At 38.4% G+C, this 18,563-nt stretch overlaps 1 protein-coding gene across 1 annotated transcript in view; it reads left to right on the forward strand.

Moving 5' to 3' along the window:
* The window catches only part of THADA (THADA armadillo repeat containing), a 316,640-nt gene that overhangs the window by 50,077 nt on the left and 248,000 nt on the right, over positions 1-18,563 (forward strand). The window contains exons 22-24 of the mRNA XM_080685255.1: positions 1,870-1,979; positions 15,071-15,203; positions 17,116-17,229. Coding sequence (XP_080541381.1) covers positions 1,870-1,979; positions 15,071-15,203; positions 17,116-17,229 — 357 coding nt within the window. The remainder of the gene's footprint in view (positions 1-1,869; positions 1,980-15,070; positions 15,204-17,115; positions 17,230-18,563) is intronic.

Below are 18,563 nucleotides of genomic sequence, written 5' to 3' on the forward strand. Positions count from 1 at the left end.
ACATTAAAAGAAAGCTTTTTATGAACTGTAAATAAGACCTTAGTGGCATCTAATAGAAAGTTTTCAGAGGATTTTTTCATTTTTAAAATTAAATATAAAGATTCCGTTTCCTATTCTGACTGTTGTCATTACTTTTTAAGTCATTTGCACCAGCTGTGTTCCCTGTAGTCTCATTATCCAGTGGAAGGGGGTGAGCCTGGCCAACTGTTCTTAGGCCACACGGCCTTCTGCACTTAGTAATGGGGCGCATCCCTACCTTTCACTGTTTTCTGGCATAAAACTTCAAGGCCATTCAGCCAGATTTGCTAACCCTGTCATATGTATTCTGTATTCGGTCATGTAAAAAGATCCAGTCAAGTGTCTGGCTGGGAGCAGGTACTTAATAAGTGTTTATTCATTCAGTCTAGCCGCCCAGCTTCTTTCCATGTTAGTTATCCTCTTCCTTTGTGGTCCACTCAAGTATATCTTATTTGACGTCTGGATATGAAGCTACTTCTAATAATCTATTCCAGTACAGAAGAATCTTTCATTTCTAATGAAATGAAATGAAATGAAATGAAATGAAATGAAATGAATGAGCTTCCAGGGGGCACCCCCCAGCATATTGGTTTCCTCTGAACTGAAGCACTGTGAGGACAGACATCTTGGTTTGTTCTGCCCTATCTCCCCTTGCACTAATCTGCTAAGCATTCGGCAGGGTGCTGAAGTTTTATTTAAAATCTGGTTTTTCTGCTGAAACGGGTTTGGCTCAGTGGTAGAGCGTCGGCCTGCGGACTGAAAGGTCCCGGGTTCGATTCCGGTCAAGGGCATGTACCTTGGTTGCGGGCACATCCCCAGTGGGAGGTGTGCGGGAGGCAGCTGATCGATGTTTCTCTCTCATCGATGTTTCTAACTCTCTATCCCTCTCCCTTCCTCTCTGTAAAAAAATCAATAAAATATATTAAAATAAATAAATAAATAAATAAAATAAAATCTGGTTTTTCTGAAGCCAATACCCACCAAATGTTAATAAAAATACAGCCAGCCTAACCAGTTTAACAGTACAAAACCTCATCAACAACTAATTGTTAGTCATGTCTTTTTTAAAATAAATGGTCATATTTGTTATTTGTCTAACCTTGCATGCAGAGGGGCAACATATAGGAAAGCTGTGGGTAGCCTTTCGGAAAATTCCATGGTTCTGACTGAGTGATGCCTGTCAATTTTCAGTCCTTTGCACTAAATCTTGCCATTCACATTTGTGTATCTCTAAAAGGTATTTATTGGGAGTTGTTTAATGGGTTGGAGTTTCATTTTGGGATGATGAAAATGTTCTGTAAATGGATGGTGGTGATGATTACACGACAATGTGAATATGCTGAATGCCACTGAACTGTATCCTTCAAGATGGTAAAAATGGTAAATTTCATTATGTGTATTCTAACCACAGTACGTGTGTGAGGATTGTCACCTTGTGTGATTGGCTGTTGGTGTTGAGTGATATGTGCTAACAAAGAACACTGTCAGATTTGTGAGGCTGGCATAGGGAGGCAGTTCTAATATAGCAGTTCAAGATTGCCAACTCTGGAGCCAGACTGCCAAGGTTTATGTACTAGATCTACACTTCCATGCTGTGTGACCTTGAATAAGTTATTTGGCCTTTCTGGGCCTCATTTTCTCCATTGTAAAATAGAGGTAATAGTGTTTATTTCATGGATTATTATGAAGATTAACTTATATAAAAATGCTTAAAATACTACCTGTCACACAGTAAGTGCTATGGACGGACATCTATCTAGCTCTGAGTTCTAAATGATATTACTGACATAAAATACCTGTAAATGTAAGCATAAACTGAACATTTATTTATTGTTAAATTTTGTTTAAAAGGTAAAAGAAATAGGAGAACACTTTAAACAACACCTTTTACAGTCCAGGCACAGAGGAGCATTTGAACTGGCTTATACGGGCTTTGTGAAACTCACTGAAATACTAAACAGGTAAAACAAAACAAATCCTTTTGTGTACATTTTAAAAAGACTAAATGTCCCAACCATGTGCTTGAAGTAGAATGTAGATGTGGCTTTTGATGTTTAAACTCTTGGAAGAAATTGTTTTCTTAGGTTTCATTGTATGATTTACTGCAGATGATTTACTGAAATGTCCAAACCGGGTTGTTCTCTCATTGAAAGGTGATTTGAAGCAAACTCAAAGATTTTGCTAAAAAAAGCTTTGAAGTTACCATTTCTTTTCTTTAAATGAAATGACTATGTTGTCTGTTTGAAAACTGCTTGGTATGTGCAATAAAATAAGCCCTCCAGTTCTTTGGATTTTTGTGTATTACAGACAGAGAAAGGATTTTATGGGTGTTTCTTTTTCTTTTTTTTTTTTCTTTTTGGTAGTTTTATCTTATAGGAAACTTTTTAAAGAATAGTAGTAGACCAAAAAGTATAAAAGATTTTTCCCTCTTATTTGGAAAAATACTTAGGTAGATTTCATATATTTAGCCTTTTTTTTTTTTTTTTTTTTTTTTTTTTTTACATTATAGGTGCTGATAATTTCATTCATTCATATACTAGATTTCCTCCAAATAGCTTCTGAGGAAACCTTAAATTACTTTATGACTAAGTGTTCATGGCAAGTGTTCTCTAAGTGAGAGGTAGTATTTTCCAGGAAAACATTTCCATTGCCTGGAAACGTTTTGAAATGAAGAAGAGTTCTGCCAGCCTTGTAGCCTCAGCAAACATTTTATTTTGGGCTGTTAGATTATCCTTGAATATTTTGACACATTTTTTTTTCACATTCCTGGTAAAAACATTTATAAAACATTTTGGCAGTTATGGGCTGCACAGAATATCTTTAAATGATATGCTAAAATATGTTCCTGACTTTAAACTACTGATCTTGAAAATACTTTATTACCTTTTCAACTTATTCTTTCCAGTGTAGACATGACTAGGAATATTTTTTTTTCTCACAACACAACACACTTTCCTCTCTTAAAATCAATTAATAAGTATATATTGAACACTAGTTGTATGCTTAGTACTGTGCTTGGTTTGGAGGATATAATACTTCTTTATAAGACAAGCTTCCTTTTCTCAAAGAGCTTATGGTTTAATTTGTGAAATAAGCAGGATGAAATTCAAAATACTTAACAAATGGCATTTCATGGGCACTGACTGCTCAGAACAGACTTTGGATATAAGCATCCAACATCGCTGTATGTACAGGTGTGTGTTAGCTTGAATACCAACCTGGAAAGTGAGACTAAGATAAACAATCTAATATAATTATCAATATTGGGGTGAAATTTACAAATTCTGTAGGAATATCAGAGAGAGAAAGTAATGGGGATAGGCTGGTAGGGCTTAACGGAAGAGGTGGGATTTGTGCTAATGGATGAGTAAGAATTAAGTAGATAGGAGAAAGGAAGAAACTTGGTGAGCAAATGTTCAGAAGCTAGAATCAGCATGGCATATTGTTAGGTGAATAAATAAGCCGACCTTATTGTAATGGTGGGTGGTGGAGTTTACTAGGCAATATCATACAGCTGGATAGATTGAAGCCAAATTATGGATATCTAGAAAGTAGGTGTGCTGTAATAGGGATGGAGAGAGATATTGAATATTTTTAAATCTGAAACAAATAATAGAAGGGAGGCATTTGTAGCATAGAGAAATAGCAGTAATGTATATGACACAAGCTCTTAGTTGTGTTTATATTCATGCCGTTTATTGGCAATGAAATTGTATGAAAGCTTCATCTCTATAGTAAAGAAAAGAATATTGCTCTATTAACATATATCTCTGACTTATTTTTTTTTAATCCTTACCTGAGGATATTTTTTTCATTGATTTCTAGAGAGTGGAAGGGAAGGAGGTGAGAGAGATGTAAGGGAGAAAGGAGGGGGAGATGTAAGGGAAAGAGAGAGAGAGAAAGAGAGAGAGAGAGAGAAATATCTACGTGAGAGAGATACATCGATGGGTTGCCTCTTGCGCACACCCCTGCAGGGACTGGGGAACCTGCAACCATATGTGCCCTTGACAGGAATCGAACTCATTAACCTTCAGTCCGAGGGCTGATGCCCTCTAACCAGTGAAAAAACCGGCCAGGGCTCTCTCTGGCTTTTGTTGTATACATAAAATAAAATAGATATTTATGAAGACCCTTTTGCATTGTAAAATGTTCTACAAATGTACACCATTATGAGATTGTGTTGGTTGTGGTGTTCCTGTGTAAAGTAGTTTCTTTGTTGGAGGTCTTAGGTTGTATGGATTGTTATGATAGATTGTAGTGAGGAGAACCTGGAATCAGTTGTAACAATCTAGCTTTGAGCTGATGAGAGCTCCTCTGTGATGGTGGCTCTGGCAATGGAGGTAAAGAAGTGGTGTCTCAGTTAACCTTCAGCCCCACACAGTAAAAGCTCTACATATGATGTATTGACTGCTTAGAAGGAGAGCTGTGGACATTATTTTATATTTCATGATTTTACATGTCAGGAATTAAGGAGTACACAACTGGGTGATTCTTCTCCTCAGGGTATTTAACGAGTTCAATTGATGGCATTCAATTGGCAAATGAGCTGATCAGGAGCATCCAAGACAGCTTTATTCACATTTCTGGCCATCAGCATCCAACACTGCTATATGTTCGGGTGTGTGTTTGCTGAATACCAATCAGGAAAGTGAGACCAGCACATTTGAACAAGATAAGAAGATTGGTGGGATAGAAAATTGGGCCTAGTTGAGACTACATGTGGCTTCTCAGCATGGCAGTCTTAGGGTAGTTGAAATTCTCATAGGGTAGCTTACACCCCCCAGAGAGAGTATGCCAAGAGAATCAGGCAGAAGTTGCATGGTCTGTTCTGACCTAGCCTCGGAAGTCTGATGGCATTGCTTCAGTCACATTCTTTCGGTAATAAGTGAGTTTTAAGTTCAGTCCAAATTCAAGGGGAGAGGAATTAGACTCCACCATTTGATGGCGAAGTGGCAAGATCATACTGTAGAAATGCACGTGGGGTTGGAGATAGTGTAGTGCCCAACTTTGTAAAATGCAGACTGCTACATGAACCAACTGAATGTGAGTGATGGAGGTCCCCAGGCAGTCCACACTTGTTCCTGTGCTTTAATTCTTGGTGACTAGAAAGGTAGATTTGATATTAACAAAGATAAGGAAACTGAAAGAGAGAGTTAGTTTAATAAAAATGAATAAATTTGTGTGTGTTGAGTATGAGATTATGATGGCATATCCTGGTGGAAATATTTGTCAGAACTTGGAGATAGGGGATTAGTTTGGGTTATATAACAGAAACAGAGATGTAGATTTATGAGTTGTCACCATAAACATCATAGTTAATAGGGGAGGGTATATAAGAAAAAAGAACAGAGGACCAAAGACAGAGACTTTGGGGCAAGTATACTTTTTGGTTGAATGGTACAGATGAAGGCATTCCAAATAAATGGAATATCTCAGCCAATCATACTGGATTTTAACCAACTGTTGTGAGTTCTCAACTGTTGCTTCCAAACAAAGTGGTTCTTGATCCCTCTGGAGACATTTCAGGTCTGCTGAACAGAATGTTTTGCAGAGAACATCTTCACAGTATGTGTGGCTTCCTTTTGTTTCGTTATTAATTTTTAAAGGAAATGTGTGGGGTTTTTTTTACCCTTCGAAAGCTTTTTATAAGCTCTTAACAAAAAGTTATTTAGGCATACAACATTTAAAACATTTGCAACATTTAATGCAAATCCACTGAAATGGAGGCCAACTGCTGGTCACCTCTTGAAATACAGCTGTGTTAAGAAAGGAAGCACTTAAAGAAATTAATGGATAAATAACTGAAGAGTTAAACATGAGCCACATTGTTTGAATTGGTTTTAATTGGATTATTCAAAATGTCATCAAATGTAAACTGACTTTACTACTAAACAATCTGTTAAACAATTCACTATTGAACTAATTAACTATTCACTATTAAATAATTATCTATGAATAAGTAGGAATGGGAAGCACTTATTTTTTCTGGAAATTTTTTTGAATGCACACACACACAATATATTGAGTTAATTTTCTAGAATTTGATTTTCTTATATGGTGCTTTCTATTTAGGATTTGGTAAAATATTCATATTCTCTTTTTAAAAACAGAATTACCAGCCTAAACATTTGATTGGAATCGTTAAATGCATTAGTCATAACTCTAAATTCAAGTTTCTGATGAAATTCATACTTGCTTATTTAATTCTCTCTGTGACCTTAGTATTTTAAGTTGTTTTTCTAATGAAAGACAGAATCCTAAACTGGGGTGGTAAGCTGGGGAATCTAGTGTTCATTTGTCTAACCATGTATTCAAAGCTTAATTTTAAGGGGACTAAATTACTGACTACAATTCTAAATCTAATAGGGAGGTTTGTGAATACTTGATATTGTCTTCTCTTCATATATATGAATTGCTCTACTAATTGAAATGTAGTTTAACCTACAAATATTTATTGCAGTAATTACAATCATTTTCACATTATTGGCTTGAAAAAATGAACTGCTGACATTTAGCAGTTTTTGTCATAAAATGCTAGTGCTGACTCATGGATGTCAACAATTATGGTGGACACTGGTAATTTAAATATGTGTTGAAACTTTCCTCAGTTAATTATAGCTACTATAATTCAAATAAATCCAACAGAAAACATCTTATGAACAATTGAAATGTAATAACGAAAAAAATATACCCTACCTTATTGGAGAATGAAAGACCAAGTCTTTAAAGAATATGCAATTGAGCAAGAAATAAATGTAGAATTTAATGTATGAGATTTGGGGGAAAAGTCATTCAACTCTAAATGAAAGAATATACCATTTTGTCTAAACCTTTATTCTTCTTATCTCCTTTGGCAAATGTGTTTAAATAAGGAACTTTTTATTTCTGAATGTCCTATGGATTTTATTTGTAATATTAATTAAATAAAGAATAACTAAATGATGAGTCACTCTGGGAAGCCATATTAATTCTTTATATAGAAAGAAAATTCTTTATATTTTTTCACTTCTATAATGGATGAAAATGATTGGGAAAACTGGGATGTCTTAACGTTTAAATTCTAAATCTTAGTGTTTTTGGTTTGTGACCCCTGAATTTGTATTTTTAAGCCCATTTCATAATTGAGTGAGATATTACCTTCTTTCTGGAACTTTGAATACTCATTTTCAAAGTTCTCATAGTAATACTGAGTCATTTAGACACAATAACAAAGGAACCTTATTTTTAACTAGAGACCTGGTGCATGAAATTTGTGCACTGGTGGGGGGTGTCCCTTAGCCCAGCCTCCACCCTCTCCAATCTGGGACCCCTCGGGGGATGTCCGACTACCGGTTTAGGCCTGATCTCTATTGGCATCCCTCTGACATCCCTCTCACAATCCGGGACTGCTGGCTCCCAACCGCTCGCCTGCCTGCCTGCCTGATTGCCCCTAACCGCTTCTGCCTGTCAGCCTGATAACCCCCTAACCACTCCCCTGCCATCCTGATTGCCCCCAACTGCCCTCCCCTGCTGGTCCGGTTGCCCCCAACTGCCCTCCCCTGCCAGCCCGGTCACCCCTAACTGCCTTCCCCTGCAGGCCCGGTCACCCCCAACTGCCTTTCCCTGCTGGCCCGGTCACCCCTAACTGCCTTCCCCTGCAGGCCTGGTCGCACCCAACTGCCCTCCCCTGCAGGCCTTGTCCCCCCCAACTGCCCTCCCCTGCTGGCCTGATTGCCCACAACTGCCCTCCCCTGCTGGCCATCTTGTGGTGGCCATCTTATGACCACATGGGGGTGGCCATCTTGTGCGAGGGCATGACAGACAATTTGAATATTACCTCTTTATTATATAGGATAAATGACCTCTATCTTAGCTTTGTTAGTAAAGTCCCAGAGTTTTTAATATGAATTTTTTTTTATTTGATCTCAGGGCATGGTTATCCTATATAATAAGAGAGGATGTGCTAATTATCCATTATGCTTTGAGGCGTAACAACCAACCGAGTAAGGACCAGATCACGGATCTGCATTAGGGTGGGGCAGCAAACTACAAGCGGGTGGCGAAAAGCTACAGGAGGGGGCAGGGCAGCAAGCTATGAGGGGGGGATGGGGAGGGCGGCAGGGGGAGCTACAGGAGGGTGGGGCAGTGGGTGGAGAGCTACAGGAGGGTGGCAGAGAGCTGCTGGAGCACGGATTTGGGCGCAGGGCTACTAGTATTAAATATTAAGAGAATCAACAATCTGGTACATTCTTCTAACCACTTTTAAAAAATATATACATATTTTTAATTGATTTCAAAGAGGAAGGGAGAGGGAGAGAGAGATAGAAACATCAATGATGAGAGAGAATCATTGATTGGCTGCCTACTGCACACCCCTTTCTGTGGATCGAGCCCTCAACCCAGGCATGTGCCCTGACGGGGAATCAAACTGTGACCTCCTGGTTCATAGGTTGATACTCAACCACTGAACCACACTGGCCTGGCCTAACCACCTCTTTTAATCTACCATATTTTGCTCTTCCCTCCATGGCCTTTTGATTGGTAATTCAATTTAGATTTTGGTCATCATTACTGCCTGTACCTGTAGCTAAGGCTTCAAAATACCCCCGTGATGTTTTAGCCTGCAGTAAACCTCAACAATACTCGATATTAGGGAGGTAAAGACGGCTTCTGTTGATATGTAACTTTCTCATTGGATCTCATTTGGGCAAATCATTTTTCAGGTTTAAAATTTTTCCAGGCTTCAGGGTTCGCTTTAAAATGTGTGTGCACAGTCACACAACCTTCACATCTGTCACTGTTTATTTTAACTGAAATAATAAACTTGGGCTTTTAAATAATAAACATAATACTTGACTAAAGAATGAATGGAGTGGAGAATTGAGCTTATGAAATAATTGGAGATAGGAAAAATCTCTAATTTAGGAAAAATAATATACCAAATGAGTTTTAAGAAATGATGGTAACATTTCTCAATTACCAATAGTAATACAACTAATCAGAACTCAACAAAAAATAGCTCTGTGTTACCATACTTAGGTGAATGGATGAAGCCATTCAAAAACCACTTTGTAGTCAGGGAACCTGATTTATTGGCACAAAATAGTCTAATGACCCATTAGTTGGGTATACAGAATATGTAATTTGATTTTGGTCTGTGGTTTTATGCTTATCTTAGGAATGCTTATCCACTATGAGTGAGATAGCTTTGTGGATAGAAATTGGACTAATCTGTTTATGGAACAATAATTTGCTCTAGTGATCTGCTCAAGACAGTACAAAGGCCTAATCCCCAGCCTGGCCTGGTCTGGCCTGTTCATTCCTGTTGCTTTTACTAGGGAACAGGTCATAGCACTTAACAAAGAGGGGAAAAAACAACCCTCAACAAAACCCTCTGCCTCTTTTCTATCAGCACCCCGACCCCCTGTTATTTTAAATTTCTACTACTTCTTTTTTGAAAAAATAAAATAAAATTTAAGTTTATTTTTTAAATTTATCTTTATTGTTTAGAGTATTACAGTCCCCTTTGCTATTTCTTCCCCCAACCCATTGGTCTCCTCCACCCCTCCCTCGCCCCTCCAAGACCTTCAGCACACTATTGTCTGTGTCCATGGGCTATGCATATATTCAAATAAGTTCTTGTCTGTGATGAACAAGAAAACCAGAGTGGTCTGATTCCTACCACCCCCCTCTTAACCACATCTCCCTTGGAGTGTAGAGAAAAGAATATTGAGATATAAGTTAGACCTGAGTTCCATCTACCAACTTTTTTGACGCTAGGAGAGCCATTTATCCCCTCTGGCCTGCTGTACCCTCTGATAAACTAAAGGGTTTAGCTTTCCAAGGCTACTTTCAGCTCAGCCTTCTGCTCATTCATTATACAATACTGCTTTCTAGTTTTTTGATTTGGGGAGTCTGGGGATTTGGGGTATGAAAGATTGAGGGAAGTTGGATACATTTTTTAGTAAACTTCCCTTAGAACTGGTAAACTAATCTCTTAGGAGTATTTTGTGGATTAATAACATTTAGTGAGAGTTGTTTATGAAGAACCTTGAATCCCTTGTAAGAAAGTTACAGTTTTTATGATGTACTCAGAGACTGAAGACACTGCTTATTTTGTATTAATTTGACATGGGAGTGAAATAAAACAAAGGAGTCTTCAGACAAAGAGGATGTCTGCTCTTTCAGTGGAGAGGCACTCACAAAAGCAGGGTTGGAATTCCCCACGGCTGTGCTTGGTGACTGCATAGAGTTGGCACAAAGAACCAAGTCCTGCCTTACTCAGGAACTTTTCCCTTTTCCTTGCCGACCCCTGGATTGTGTGATGAGGAACCAAAACCAACAACTAGAGTTTTTTGCATTGTTTTGGAGAACCTTGTCTGCTTCCATTTTTACCTCTGAGTTCCTTCATTTATCATAAACACCAGCAACTCGGGAGTTTTGAAATCACTTCCTTATAAAGTAAGTTTTCCTTGCTGGGGTGTAAACAGAACTTCATTGACTAGTCACAACTCTAGGTTAGGCTATTGTGTTTTTATAGGCACAGTGACTTTACCATTGCGAAGCCTTCAAGTTCTAGCCTTCCTTTTTTACACCTGGTTTTGCAATCATTTGCCTAACTCAGTGGTCAGCAAACCACGGCTCCCGCCGTTTGCCGCTCTGTTGACTAATGAGTTTGCCGACCACTGGCCTAACTGAAGGCACAGCGAATGCACAGCAGCTGGCACCAACACTAGCTGGCCCTTATTTAATAACACAACCATATATTTCTTCAACTTCTATTGTGTGCCAGAGGCAGTGTTAGAAACATCCTGTTTGGCCACTGAGAGAATGATGTGGTAGGTGAGAATTGCCGTGAACCTCGAGACAATTTTTAAGGTCTATATTTGAAACTTTAACTGTAGACCTAAGAGAATCATATGAAGGAAGGCCTGAACAAGGACTAAGGCTTGTGTGGGGCCATGATGAGGTATTTTGGGGATATTCTCATGAGGAGCTTTGGGTACTTAAACAGTTTAGGGTCATTGTTTTCTCTATCTGTTAGAGTAACCCAGGTAATAATATCTCATTGAATTTCAAAACATTTTAATAATAGTTTTTATTTTCATTATTATTAGGCACTGAGAAATCAAGTGATTTGTCCGCAGCCACATGACATGTTTTTCAGTGTCCTCTATTTTCATCTATATGAAGGAATAAAACTCTTACATCTATGTATTGTATATCAGACCAATACTATATACCCCCTTGATTGCCTGTGTGTCATTTACTCCGATATGTGATATGCAGTGTTTTAGGACTCTAAATGTATTATTCTGAAAAACCAGGCTGAGAATTTGTTATTTTTTAAAGTATTGTTTATAGCTGTGCTCATTCAGATAGTGATGGTGATGACTGATGATCTTCAGCTTGAGTAAACACATCATTTACTTTATATCAAGACTAGAGGCCCAGTGCACCAATTCATGCACAGGTGGGGTCCAGCTGGCCCGCCCCGATCAGGGCTGATTGGGGCATGGTCAGCTGGGGGGAGGGGATGCGGGAGGTTGGCTGCCCGCCCTGCCCCCGATCGGACCAATTGGCCAGCCACAGTGCATGTCATAGTGACCGGTCATTCTGGTCGTTCTGGTTGTTCCGGTCATTCGGTCACTTGGCTTTTATATATATAGATTTGGGACATATTCTGGTTTTGTCCCAAAACAAACAAACTCTCTCTTGCATTATTTATAACTATTTTAATGATTAACAAGTGAAAAACAAGGCAGGAGAAATAAGGGACCTTGGTAAGGTAAAAGTTTATTAAGAATCAATCAGTAGATAAAAAGCTTTGTTTTTATTGATATTTATTTTTCTCCATCAAATAACTTATTTTTTTTAATATATTTTACTGATTTTTTTACAGAGAGGAAGGGAGAGGGATAGAGAGTTAGAAACATTGATGAGAGAGAAACATCGATCAGCTGCCTCCTGCACACCCCCTACTGGAGATGTGCCCGCAACCAAGGTACATGCCCTTGACCGGAATCGAACCTGGGACCCCTCAGTCCGCAGGCCGATGCTCTATCCACTGAGCCAAACCAGTTAGGGCCAAATAACTTATTTATTATAATGAATTTTCATTTGGAGTTTCTCTTAAACCTGATAAAATGAAGGTCTGTTTATGGGAAAGGGAAGAGATTTTCTTCCTTCTTGTGCTAAAAGCCTTTAGTGATAACAGCTTGGTAAATTAACTGTTATTTAGGAAATGAAGATATTGGCAGATTGAGGTTATACATAACTAGTTTTCTGGCAATTGAGTCTCAATGATTTTCTGGGAATTTTGCTTCATATTTTGGCTTTAAATGTACTTCATGTTTAATATATATTAGATGCTTTTTGTTTGCAGGTGAAATAATTTCTGTAGGCAGTGGTGAGTCATTTAGTTAATGTAAGAAAACAGTTTATTAACAGTAATTAAGGTCCCCAGTTGTCTAAGGGAGTTTGAGTACACACATACATACACACACATATATATTTTGTATTTTTGTCTTTCCGTGTACTATTTTGGGTGCATTTTCCGGAAAACTATCTTTTAAGTTATTCTCTAGAATTCATCTTACCTGTTATTTTTTTGAAAGTACATTTTCATTTCAAATATTTCCAGAATCTTTATTGTCGTATGGGCTTGTTCTTGAGTACTGTGTGTTTCTGATAATTTCTTGCTCTTTTAAAATAGAAGTTATTTCTTCATTTATTTCTTGAATATTCTAAAGTTATTTTAAGGAATATCTATTATTGGGCCAGTTCTTGTATATGGCTGGGGGGTCAGGACTGGCCTGGGAGAGATGCAGAACTAGGAATCAAGGGAATCATAGAAATAAGGTCCAACACAGAGTCTAAATTGGAAACCAGTCAACTGAGGTATTCTGCATAAAAGCTGATATGATCCAGGGGAATTACAAAGCAGAACACGAAAGTTTGGACTGGATGGTAGAAGTTGGTGCCTTGAGCATTTCCCAGAGTTCCTGAGGTTCCTGGATCTTTGGCAATGGGCAGAGAGGGCTCTGTGGAGGGCACTTTGCCAGCCTTGACCTTGGTGAACATTCTTCTGACCTTTGTTTTCAAATTCCCCAATTTAACAAGGAGCATTTAGTCTTGGTATGCGACACTCAAGGGAATGAATAGGGCTGGTTAACTGTTTATAGTTATAATAACCCAGAATCCAAATTAGGGAATTGCCTCTATGCCTTTACATAAAGTATTTTCTCAGTCATCTCATCTCCTACTTCCTTAACCCCACATATGTGGGCCTTCTACCATTCTGCCCACACATCCTTCAAAGTCCAGCACAAATTCCGCCCCTTCTGTGGCACTGTACTGACCCCTTGTACACCTTGTGCCTAGTAGTTGCTCTAAGTACATTGAAGCTTCAAGAAAGAAAAGGTTCTTGTGAAATGCAATATTTGGAGGAAGTTTCTCCAATTTGGATGATAGGGATAAGTGTGTAGACTATAAGCAAATGCTGAGTTAGGAATATGGAGAGGAGAGATGGGGACCAGTAAAGTGTACAACTTTACTAGAACAAAAGATCTGTGTAGAAATTTGGAAAAACTTTTAAGGTTAGATTCAACTAGAAGGATGTGGGCCAGGTCATAGGCAACCTTTCAAGCTAGAAGATTTGAACAAGATGGAAAATGAGTTAGATCAAGATTTGTTAACAGTCAAGAGCCATTGTAAGTTCAGGGAAGGAAGGATGTTTCATGGTGAAATGGCTTACTCTGATCCCAGACCCAACTTCTCCAATTGGTTGGTTTTGGTAGAACCTATATATGCTGGATCTGTGACAGTGTTGGGGAGTATGACTGAACTAGTATTTGTTGTACTGATATTTTAGTGCACTTGATACGAAAATAGGAAAATATCCCCATCTTTTGCTATTGCTTTTCCCCCTTACATGGTAAATTGCTCCTATAGGATACTTGACCCTAGACTGCAGCATTATCTATAAGCCAGTCTTACATTGCCAGTGGTCCTGTGGTGGGGAAGAAAATACAGGTATATGAAAGCCACCCTACTCTTAGATCAAGTAGTTTTCACTCACCTCTGTGTCTCCAACTTTTTTGTGGGTGAATGGGTAGATCACAAAAAGATGACTTTTGCTTAAATTCTCTTTTTTCTTTTTCCTGCTTAGCCATTGTGGAGTAAATTAACCCTGATATACTTAAAATGTACTTTAAATGTATTTTCTTTGAATATGTATAATCTCTATAACTATAGAACATGAATTACCATCAAATATACAGTTATGTTCTCTCTGTGGATACTGGAGTTTTGCAGTACTATAGAACATCTGTGAGAGCTTGATTAACAACCATCTTTAGAACATTTTGAGTGTTGTTACAAGCCTCAGTGTGAAAGCTTATTTTGCAGATAAGACACATGCTTTTTATGCTTTTGTAAGAATAGAATCTTCAATAGCTTCAAATCCTAAAACCCATAATAATCAGAAAAATAGAAAGTGAGACATTTTTTAGTTTTTCTCCCTCCAAATGTAAGGATGTGTATTCTTTTCTAACAGTGATAATATGTATTAACTGGTGGCCCGGCGCATGAAATCATGCATGGGTACAGTCCCTAGGCCTAGCCTTCGATCAGGGCCATCTTCCCGGGCTGCTGGCAGCCGGCCCTGCCCCCCACCGCCATCCACCCCTATTCCCCGTTTGCCATCCAGCAATGGGAGCCTTATGGCTGGGGGAGGGACCGAGAGGTCGGCCGTTCCCGCCCGCTTGCTGGCCCCACCCCCGACGCTGGTTGCTCTCTGAGTGTGGGGCGACCAGCGGGGTGGGGGCCTTGGCCTGGCACCGCCCACATCCCCCACCACCCACCTTGAGTCCCTGTTCGCCATCGGTGATTGGAGCCTGCTGGCTGGGGAAAGGGACTGAGAAGTGGTCAGTGCACCTCATAGTGACTGGTCAAGTGGTAGTTCTGGTCTTTTTGCCTTTATGGTCGCTGGGCTTTTATTATATAGGATAGATTGTACTTCTAACTTTTGGTACATGAAAATTCCAAATGTTCACTTATTTATGCCTTTTAGATGCCCTAATGTGAGTCTGCAAAAGCTACCAGAACAGTGGTTATGGAATGTTTTAGAGGAAATTAAATGCAGTGATCCTTCATCTAAACTCTGTGCTACAAGGCGCAGTGCTGGAATTCCTTTCTACATACAGGTACGTATCTGCAGGACCATAGCTGTTTGTTTGTCTTTTGATAATAGCATATTCTGACCCACTTGACATTTGAGGGGGCATTGCATAAGAGACATTTCTGTCTTTTTAGTACTATAGTCTTTGTAGCTTTGTTTTAATGTGTGGACAGTATGTACCTGGACAGATCTGTTCTTGGAACAAACCCTTGAAGAGGTCAGCCTTGAAATGAACAGAGGATGGTATAGATTTCTGCCTGTTCATTAAGTAGAATGACATCACTGTGGCACATTCATTGCTCACTTCCAGGAAGTACACGTTACCTTTTTTTGAATTATAAAAACATAGTCTTTCTCTCATTTCAAGACCCTTAAGACTCTAAGGCAACCAATTTCTTTTAAACCCTTTCATAAAATGTCCATGTATAAAGTAAATCTTAATAGTCGCTAACATTTGTAAGTACTTTTTTCACACATATTATCTCATTTAATCCTTCCTCAAGCCCTACGAAATAGGTCCTGTTATTGTCTGCATATTATAGATGAAGAAACTGGAGCTTATAAAGTTAAGTGACTTGCCAAAGGCCACAGAGGTAGGAGCAGAACTAAGACTTGAGCCCAGGCAGTCTGACTCCTGAACCCCTCTCCATATGAGAATGGGTGTCTGTTTTCTTTTTAACACAAACAAAAGCATATTATATACATGGTTTTGCCCCTTGCTTTTTTCACTTAATATTATACCTTAAAGATTGCTTCATTACAGAATATCCAGGTATTGCTATTGGAAAGGAAAATACTTTATTTCCATAATGCTGAAATTAAGAGACTATCACCTTCATGAATCCAAAGAATAAAAACCAAAGTCCTCACAGTACTAAATCAGGAGAAACTGAGTAGCTTGAAACTTTTCATTCTTGGGAGCCATAGCTACATGCCTATGAAATACAACTGTTACTTGAAACCCTCCACAACCACTAATCTATTTTCTGTTTCTGTATATTTGCCTATTCTGGACATTTCATATAAATGGAACCGTATAATGTGATCTTTTGTATCTGTCTTCTTTCACTTAGCATAATGTTTTCAAGGTTCATCCATGTTCTAGCATGTATCAGTACTTCATTCCTTTTTATTGTCTCAAGTGGTTTGATACCCTATTTTTATGTTAATTGAACATTGGCAAAATGTTAACACAAAATAAATAAGCATCTCTTGAAAGTTCACATATAGCACCCCTTTCAAGTTTATAGTATTTTCTTTTGTCCTGTGGCATTCCCAATGCTACAATTTGGTAGTCCTCCAGATAGAGACTCTTGTGTGAAGAATTAAATAACTGATCAATCTCCAGGGCATTTCCAAGTTCTTAAAATAAATTTAATCCTGAGGTTTGGGTTGTGTTTTTTCCATGTGTTTTATTTATTTTGGAGAGAGGAAGGGAGAGGGAGAGAGAAACATCATTGAGGAGAGAGAATCATTGATTGGCTGCTTTCTACATGCCCCCTACTGGGGATCGAGCCTGGCTCATTGGTCAACGCTCTACCACTGAGCCATATCGGCCAGGCTTTTTGTTTTTGTTTTTGAATAAAGAGTATTTTCTTGTTGGGGAAATTTGTTACTAAAACTGACTTGCTTATTTTATCTGAGACCTGCCACCTAATTATGGTCCTAAAAGAGTTGTCAACAAGAGCCATTCTCAACTTCTTAGAATTATATTAATTAACAAGCAAACTAGAAGTTTCCCATGATATCACCTTTACCCAATTTTACAGTTGGAGAATCTGGGAGATAGAAAGGTTAAACTACTTGCTCAAGGACACATGGCTTAATGAATTTGCTTGATATCACATGTTTTTATACAGGGGATTTTGCATCTTGGGATTGATTCTGGGAAGTAGCAAAATAAGAGGCTTGTTAATTTTTGCCTTATTTTTCTATAGGCACTGTTGGCATCTGAACCTAAGAAAGGCAAAATGGATTTGTTGAAAACAACAATGAAAGAGTTAATCTCTTTGGCTGGGCCTACTGATGACTCACAGAGTACAGTCCCCCAGGTAATAATGGAAGTACACAAACGCTGCAAGGAAGGCAGTGGTTTTAAATCTTTGCTATACTTAAAAAGAGAAAAACCTATCCACTAAAGATATAGAACTCCTGAAGATAGGACAGACATTTGAAGCTTATTTTGATTTGTTTATTTGTTTGTTTTGTTTTATTTTGGTTTTTCTGTCCACAAAATAAACTATTGTTTTAATTGATATATATATATTGACCAAAATGAACTACTTTTAAACTCTTCTGAAAACATCCAACTTGGATATTTTGTAATACTATTGCATCTCTAAATTTAATAATGAATGTGCTTTCACTTTAAAATTTTATGTTGCTTGATCTACATTTTGTAACTGAGCAGTTGGATCTTTCCCTAAAATGTAGTGTCTGACTTTTGGTATATTCAGATTTTAATTTTAGCTAATGCTTATACCGTTTATTTATGTTAAACGTGGGTCAAGTATGTGTGTGTGTGTGTGTGTGTGTGTGTGTGTGTGTGTGTGAGTGTTTGAAGTTGGGTTAAGTACTCCTCACAGCTCCACTCCATCCCACTCCACCATGGTAAATGCCTGCAAGATACTTCTTTTCTAGTCTTTCTCAGTAAATGCTTCACTTTTATCCTTTATGAGTCTTTTGTTATGAGGTGGGTCATGTTTTCTTATTCATTCAGCTACCCTATGTCTTTTGGTTAGAGTGTTTAATCCATTTACATTTAAGGTTATTGATAGGTCCTTATTTATTGCCATTTTATTTTTTAAAATATATTTATTTTTATTGATTTCAGGAAGAGAGAGATAGAGACATCAATGATGAGAGAGAATCATTGATCAGCTGCACGCCCCCCCCGCCCCCCCGCAAGGCCCCCTAAGGATTGAGCCTGCAACCCAGGCATGTGTCCTGACCAAGAATCAAATCATGACCTCCTGGTTCATAGATGAACACTCAACCACTGAGCCATACCGGGTGGGCCATTTTTATTCTTTTTTTTTTTTTAAATAAATCTTTATTCAGATTATTACAATTGTTTCTCCTTTTTACCCCCATAGCTCCCCTCCACCCGGTTCCCACCCCACCTTCTGCCCTTACCTCCCCCCCACTGTCCTCATCCATGGGTGTATGATTTTTGTCTAGTCTCTTCCTGAACGCCCCCCTACCCCTTTCCCCCTGAGAATTATCAGTCCACTCCCTTTCTATGCCCCTGATTCTATTATACTCACCAGATTATTCTGTTCCTCAGGTTTTTAATTCACTTGATTTTTAGGTTCACTTGTTGATAGATATGTATTTGTTGTTCATAATTTTTATCTTTACTTTTTTCTTCTTCCTCTTCTTTAAG

Source organism: Plecotus auritus, assembly GCF_963455305.1.
Source record: "Plecotus auritus genome assembly, chromosome: 8".
Classification (NCBI taxonomy): domain Eukaryota; kingdom Metazoa; phylum Chordata; class Mammalia; order Chiroptera; family Vespertilionidae; genus Plecotus; species Plecotus auritus.